We start from the raw sequence: 7,662 nt of genomic DNA, 5'->3' as shown, positions 1-7,662 counted from the left end.
ATCGGTTCTCCCTGCGTTGTCTCGAACAAGTTTGGTCAAGCTGCCTTTTAAAACGGGTCCATCTCGCCCCTGGAAGGCGAGAGTGAGTTGCTTTTTACTGTACCAAGTAATAGTGAGGTTGTTGACAGAGCTTTTAAATTGTTTCGAATTTCCGCCGGGCGACGACCATATTTGCCTTGTTGTTTCAAACCCTTTTCAACGAAATGTTTTAGGGATTCAAGATCACTAATCCACGTTACCTTGTCACCTTGGAGCTGAAGGTATTGTAAATAAGGGCCGTCGAAGTTAAGCGGGAGAGACTCGTTATCTATCATCATGTCCTCGACAAGCACCACTGGAGTTTTCCACACGGCGCCCGTTCGGTTCAAATGCATATACCCTTATGAAGCTCAATAATGGCAAGTCATTTGGTTACTGAACAAGACAGGCGGTGGAATCTTAAAAGCGACGAGTAATGGACTTCGACAACAATCTGTCGCCCGTCGAGCCGAAATCAAAGTGAGCTGCATTTCTAAGATTTTGCCAAGTGTGCTGTTATGTAGAACACTGAAACCAAATGGAAAATTCTCTGGTAACTTATGGGTCCAACAAAGACAGAGAACTAATCGAACACCTTAAGTGTATCTGTGATCAACTCTGCACAGACTTCAGGTAAAAAAAAAATTGGAAATGTGACAGCCAAGAATTATTTGAAAGAAAGCTTGACGTCTATTTTGTGCTTCATTATTCAAGGAAAAGGTTCTTCATGGAAACGGTTTGATCTTGAAATTTTAGTTTGTTGTAATATTGCGCATATTTGACACAACTGAGTGTTTTCTCTTCACGCACGTAATGAAAAAGGAAGGGGTTTTTGCCTCTAATAGCAAATATGTTGTTGGTTTCAAAAAATTGCTCACTGGAAAAGGTGGCCTTTATGAATTCATCATGTTTTATGATATGCGTGCTGGATAGTTTTATGGCAGTAGTAAAGCATTTTCTTGTTATTCAAGGAAAAGGTTCTTCAGGAAAGGGTTTGAACCTGAAGTACATGGTAATTTGACACGATTGAGTTTCTTGTCTTCACGCATAAGAGCAAATATGTTTGTTTCAAAAAATTGTTCCCTGGAAAAGGTGGCCTTTATGAATTCATCATGTTTTACAATATGCGAGCTTAACTGGATAGTTTTTATGGCAATAGTAAAGCATTTTCGTGTCAAAATGAGGTTAGCGTTTTTCTGTTGTGCTAACTTGATTAAATACAAATATACATTCTGCTTCGTGAGTTTGTTATTGTCGTTAACCAGCAATGACGTCGAAAGTCATTGCAATGCGAATGGCGTTTTAATGCATCTTATGTTGTTTGTTTCAATAAAATGTTTCGCTGGAAAAGGATTCTGTGATATTTTCTGCCTTTGTGAATTATAATATCATGTTGTGTGTTGAATTTTCGACCTTAAGGTTGAAACGTGATACGGGAGGATATTTTTAGTATGGCTCTGTAAGCAGGAAAGGTTTCATGAAAATAAACAGGTCTGTTGGAAGCGTGCTTGAGTTTCAACAAAATGAGCCCCAAAATCAGCAAACAATTGTGACGCCGGTGAATAATAAAGTAGCTGCTATTTCCAAAATGATGGAATTACTTGGTGATAAATAACCTCGTCTTGGAGAGTAAATTTTTGACTTTGCAGAAACAATGGTGGGCGATTGTGATCTTTGTTTTGAATTCGCTCATTTATTGTCAAACTTTATAACACTTGACAGAAAAAGAAACTTACAAAAACCCGGTATCTTGCCATCATTTGACACAGATGCTTCACTGTTTGGCAAGTAAACATGCCGCGGTAACTTAATCACGGCGCCTGCTGAATTCCGGCGATGTCACTTTCGATTTTGTGATTTATTTGTGCAGCCAAAACGTGCAATAACAAAATTGAACGTAGCAAAAATCTCCCAAAATGTTTGTCGCTGATCGTAACTGTTTATATTTTATATTCACGGTTCAAATGTAATGTTGTTTTCATGTCGTAAATATGTCATTATCGAGCGACCATCCTGGAAACTTCCTTTGTGCTCTTTCTAAAAACTGTGTATCAATATTTATTTACTTTTGCATCAATATTTGTTTTTGCATAAAGCAAGCTAACAAAATCTGTACCTTGCTGAGTTCGCATTTCTTAGCGTTAATAGTATTTTCGGTCCAATACTTCTGTTTTACGAGGGGTATATGTTTTTGGTCACTCATCCAGACACTAACCCCGCCGAAAAAGGTTAAACCTTAGTAAACTTTAGTATTACAAAGCTGTCAGATGCTCACAGGGCACGCTTAAACTTGTGGTGAAAAGAAGTTTATCAACATGTCAGCCCAGAAGCCAATGTTTCTCACTTCCCATTTATTTTCTTCAATCTTTCTGGGTTCAGTACTTTGCTAGTAACCACATGTCTTCTCAGGCTATTTACCCAAGACTTCTAACATGGCACTACAATGATAGACAATACCAAAACAATATCGTGCACTGTTAGAGCTACATATTTCGCAAGGACAGATCTGTTTCTTCGTACGAAGGTGTGAGAACCTGTGAGCCAAAGGGCTTCTGCTGGTATGACTTCTGGGTGACCCCTTAAATGGTCTTAATGACCCCCCAACTTGAAGAAAATTGTCTGGAACGGTGCACGTACCACAGGCAACCCAGTGTATCCTCACGGAGGATCTAGCTTTTTCTAAAATCGTCGGGAATTGAATGTGACTCAAGCCTTAATTGACCTGAGATATTATAATGAAAGGAGAAGGAAAAAATATACTCAGGAAAATAAAAGCAGTGGTGTAACTTGGCGACTGAAGCAAATTTGTTTTACATGAGATCGCCCTCAAGCCAGTGGGTTCGTCGTCTGTGTCCTAAAAGTGGCTAATCATACCAGGCGTTCTTAACGGAGACTGGGGACGAGAACCGCAACAGCGTTGACTTTTTGTGAAAGCCTGAAACCATGGAAAGGATTAACTGGAAGGATGATGCCTTGCTCGCCCATATTTCAGACAGACGACACATCATTCGTGGTAGGCCCACACTAAAATATGTGGAGCGGTTTCGGAACGGGTCGGTCTACGAATTTGACAGCTTGAAAGCGATGAAAACTTTGAAAACACACAGCGGCTACAAACATAATGCTAAAGCGCATTTTACTTGACTTGACGTTTTGTATGCTACAACATACATCTTCACAAGTGACGGTCTAACAAATTCAAATATGATATATAAAAATTAAGAAGACGGGTATTAACTAAAGAGAATAAGATAAAAGTAGTAAGATAAATAGATAGCAGTGAAAACTGAGCGTTTAATAAAGCCACAGTTTTTCACTGTCAACGTTTTCGTTTAACGCTGGTTTAAGGTCACGTATTAATAAAGTTTCCTTTATTTTACAATGCAAATCACAGCTACCATTTGCTAAAACTTGAACATGGTCCCATTTTATGTGGTGACCTGTTTTTACTGCGTGATCTGCAATCGCGGAAGTTTGACTAATCCCTTTGAGCGCTTTGAAATGATCTTTTTTACGGTCACGTAAGCTACGTTTCGTTTTACCAATGTAAAACTCATTGCACAAGATGCCTTATAAACAACTTTGGATTTTTGTGATTTGCACATATGATCTTTATAAGGGAAAAACGACTTGATTCGACGGATGCTCTGGTGAGGTTTACAAACCCATAAAATTTATTGTTACACGATTTTAGGCGGCGTGTGACAACTTCACTTAGAAAACCTAAATAAGGCAAAACCAGAATGATATCTTTCTTGGGGACTGTAGCGATAGGATTAGAAAATTTAGCTTGATGCCTGTTTAAGACATCATTCATATTATAGGAAATAATTTTTACTGGGTAACCATTTTGGAGCAAACGTTTCTTAATTTCCGACAAACCAGATTGAAGTAAAGAATATGAAGAACAAATGCGTAAACAGCAAAAGGTCAGTGGCGAATCAAATAAATTTTATATTTTCGGGGTGTAAAGGAATCCCATTTGGTATAGAGGCCTGTGAAGGTTTTCTTTCTGAAGATGGAAGTGGAGAATGTATGGTCTTGATTGCGTTTGACGAGGATATCTAAAAATGGAATTTGATTGTTCACCTCAAGTTCCATTGTGAATTTAATGCTGGTATGTCGGTTGTTGGTACATCCTAGGAACGTTTCAGCTTCCTCTTTGTTTTGAAACAACGTGAAAGTGTCGTCAACGTAGCGAAACTAAATGGGCGGACAATTCCCCAAGTTTTGTATCCATTTTTCTTCAAAATGGCACAAAAATATTGGCAAGAATTGGTCCCAGTGGAGATCCCATCGCAACACCATCTAATTGATCGTAAAAGTTACCATCAAAGATGAAATGGCTTTTCTTTGTCGCAAACTCCAGCAGTTTTTAGGTGAACAGAACGTTAGGTGGAAGTGTTGAAGGATCGGGCAGAGAGTACAGTTTTGTGAGGCAGATCTGTATGGTCTCGTCGAGTGGAACATAATTAGTGAAGAGAGAGCTGACATCAAAGGAACATATAATCAGCTCATTATGGTGTTTCTAAGACTTTGCCCAGTCTACAAAGCTGAAAGAGTCCTTGATTGTAAGCTGACTTTTGGAGATCGGATGGAGAATTTAAACAAGAAACGACGTGAGGTTGTAATTATATGTATTTATGGAGGAGACGATTGGGCGAGAAGGGCAACCGGGTTTGTGAACCTTTGGAAGACCGTAAAGTATACCAGGGGTCGAACCGCAACGCATTATCTTTTGAAATATGTCATTGCTAATGATTCCGTCTCGTTTGAGACTTTGGAGGTATGAAATGAGGCTTTATTCTCTTGAGGTTGTCGGGTTGTGTTGAAGTTTACTTAATCTTGGTCTCATCTGAAATTAGAGAGTAGGAATGTTGTTAATGCTAAGAAACATGACCAAGACAGGGAAAAGGCAGAAAACATAAGAAAGACTGGCATGGAAAGGGTAAGCCAGACTAAGAAAAGACAGGAAGTGGGAGAGGAGACAGTGAGCACTAAGCGAAGGCACAGAAGTGGGGATGAGACTATAGGATACCTCAGAGAAAAAAGCGAGACTGAAAGAAAGGTACGAGAGCAAGAAATAGAACTGAAAAAGGCACAGGAAGCACCACAGCAACAACAGGCAGCAAAAAGCCAGGCCCAGATGCAGGAGATTATGATGGTAATACAACAACAGCAACAGCAGAGTCAAAACATGACAGCCTTGCTAGTGCAACAACAACAATTTATGAGTCTCATGCAAAGTTTTCTTAAAAAGCCATAGTAGCTATGGTGTTGTCAATTGTCATGTTTATCATTGCTTTCAAATACCATTCAGTGTCAAATATGTCATTTAAACTGGCAAGTTAGAAGCCTAGACTGTTTATTTGAGTTTCAAACCTTGCATGATTTGTATCGAAAAAAAGTAGTACTCATTGAAAGATTTTAACTTCTGGCATTTCAACTGCTGGATGTTTAACAGTACTGGTTTGAACAAGTTGAGTCATTCTTGATATTGTATTGTTAGAAAATGCCTATAGCTAGAGCTTAGGGTTTATTGCAGATATGAGTGGATTGAGCTTCATAACTGCTCAGCAATATTGTTAAGGCATGTTTTAGCTTGGCAGGGTCCATGAAGTTTTCTTTGTAACCTAAAACGGCCATTTGAGTCTAGTTTGATCACTTTTGTCAACATTAAAGACAATTTACTGGGACGCTGTTGACAGGTTTGTTCTTGGCCATGTACATATGTTATGCAGTCAGATAGTGGCCATGATGTATTTGGGGATAACCTTAAATAAACCATTAAATTATGAGAACCCCACACATACGGAGCTTTTGTTTGTTTTTGCAGTTCTATGCACGGCTACAAATTGTATTGTTTTCTGTGTATGGCAAAAAATAGCCTAATGTTTTAGTCTCATTCTCTGGCATCTCTGATTACTGGGCTTCTGGCTTTGTAGGCTTCCTGTGGCATGGCAAAACCCTTGTTCCAGGTCTTTTCAGTTTTCCTTTCTATTGAAGATGCCTGTGTAGCAGGTTTGGCTATCTTTCCTGATATGAAGAGGTAATGGTTCACCTGCAGAGTGATATAGAACTGAACTTTTATAAACAGTGCTATTGACGCCTATTGTTTTAACTTTATGAGGTACAACACACGAGAATCACACAGAGTAATGTTATTGTATCTTTACTAAACCCAGCTTTTCTGCAGTTATTTAACTCCTGCTGACTCTATACATAATAGAGAAAAAACCTTTAGATAACTGGTGTGAGTTAATAGTGGACACAATACAACCTTTATAAATGACCCAGAACCGAACATTCAGGCTGTAGCTGAAGGGTTTTATCATCCTTTTAAATGGCCTGATGGGAAAGTTAGTTTTGGAAAGCCTCACAGAAATTTCATTGCCAAGGTTTTATGTTTCACTTAAAGGCCCATTTTCATCCTTGATGCAACGCGGTCGTTTGTTTTTGTTTTCAAATCGCTCTATTGTTAAATGGCGCACTCTGATTGGCTATCTATTTTTTTCGACGGGAAAACTTTTCGCACATTCAAAGCTTCGCGCGCGGTGTTTAGGCTGTTTTCTCTGCCACATTGTCTTAGTAATCCTAGAAATTGGTATTAGTTATTCATGGAAGTGGATGAATCTATTACCAACGATGAATCCCAGCAGAGAAATGTTTACGGGTCGTTGATTGATCCAGAAGAACGTGAAAACTCTGAAGCCTCCGAGGTAGGTGATAAATCCACGTGCAAAACTTCAATTCATTGTCGAATTTACTGTCGGAATATTTGCCTCTGCTGTTATTTGTGGAATGAAATAAACATTATATTTTCATCCTCGCTTTATCGTGTATCTTTTAGGACTTACCTGCTCCAGAAGTGCGCTGTTCATGTAATGGTGCGTGTGCACGGAGATCTGGCCGAGGTTCGTGTTCGTGCAAGGCGACTAACCAAAACTGCACTTCGAATTGCCTTTGCAATAAAGCGAAATGCAAAAACAAGGTAAACAGAAAAACACAATTTTCTTTTATGAAGATTTTGTTTGGCTTACTGTTTCTTTGTACCACAGGCAAGTGAGGCGGCGGAGGCTGAACAAGTAAATACGCCAGTAGATCCTGATGGACAAGTGCAGTTATTCAACGAGGTGCAGTCCTCGGCAACACAAATAGAGGTGAAGACTTTATTATTCGTGCACAAATGCACTGTAGTCTGCATATAACTAATATCCTAAACGTTAGTAAAATAAACCAGAATGCTGTTTATACCTGCGAGGTCCCAGAATAGGATTTTCAGCCCTCTGTTGGTTTCTTTGTTCATACTTATAATTTCATATATTTTGCAATGTTCTGTTTGGTCTAGGAATTTGTGTCAACCCTTACTAGACAGGATATAGAGTACCTCCTCAGGAATGTTCTGGCAATGGGAAGAGGGAGTTTGGACTTTGCAAAGAAGCTGCTAGATGAAAAAAATGCACCACAACCACCTCCCCCAAGCCCAGGCAACAACAGTTCTCCAGAGTGGTGCAGGTGTGGAGTTTGCAGGCCTATGCCCAGTGACCAGGAAAATCTCTGTTGCAAAAGGGTTAACTGCATAACTCGTTTCCAGGTTTTCAACAATATTTGCCTTGACAGAGATATTTTAGAAGTATGTATTAA

At 39.2% G+C, this 7,662-nt stretch overlaps 1 protein-coding gene and 1 long non-coding RNA gene across 2 annotated transcripts; both read left to right on the top strand.

Annotated features, from left to right (window-relative positions):
- Nucleotides 1-4,537: 4,537 nt before the first annotated feature.
- Nucleotides 4,538-5,284, top strand: LOC137977200 (uncharacterized). Its single transcript, XM_068824466.1, has 2 exons — nucleotides 4,538-4,637; nucleotides 4,884-5,284. The coding sequence occupies exons 1-2, from the start codon at nucleotides 4,538-4,540 to the stop codon at nucleotides 5,282-5,284; spliced, it is 501 nt and encodes a 166-aa protein (XP_068680567.1).
- Nucleotides 5,285-6,530: 1,246 nt separating this feature from the next.
- On the top strand, nucleotides 6,531-7,477 carry LOC137974663 (uncharacterized). The gene is made up of 3 exons (XR_011117488.1): nucleotides 6,531-7,009; nucleotides 7,077-7,178; nucleotides 7,367-7,477. It is a non-coding gene; the product is annotated as an uncharacterized lncRNA (long non-coding RNA).
- The last annotated feature ends 185 nt before the right edge of the window (nucleotides 7,478-7,662 follow it).

This window comes from Montipora foliosa, chromosome 11 (assembly GCF_036669935.1).
Source record: "Montipora foliosa isolate CH-2021 chromosome 11, ASM3666993v2, whole genome shotgun sequence".
NCBI classification, from domain to species: Eukaryota; Metazoa; Cnidaria; class Anthozoa; order Scleractinia; family Acroporidae; genus Montipora; species Montipora foliosa.
The sequence above is the reverse complement of the archived record's forward strand: the minus strand, read 5'-3'. Positions and strand labels throughout refer to the sequence as shown.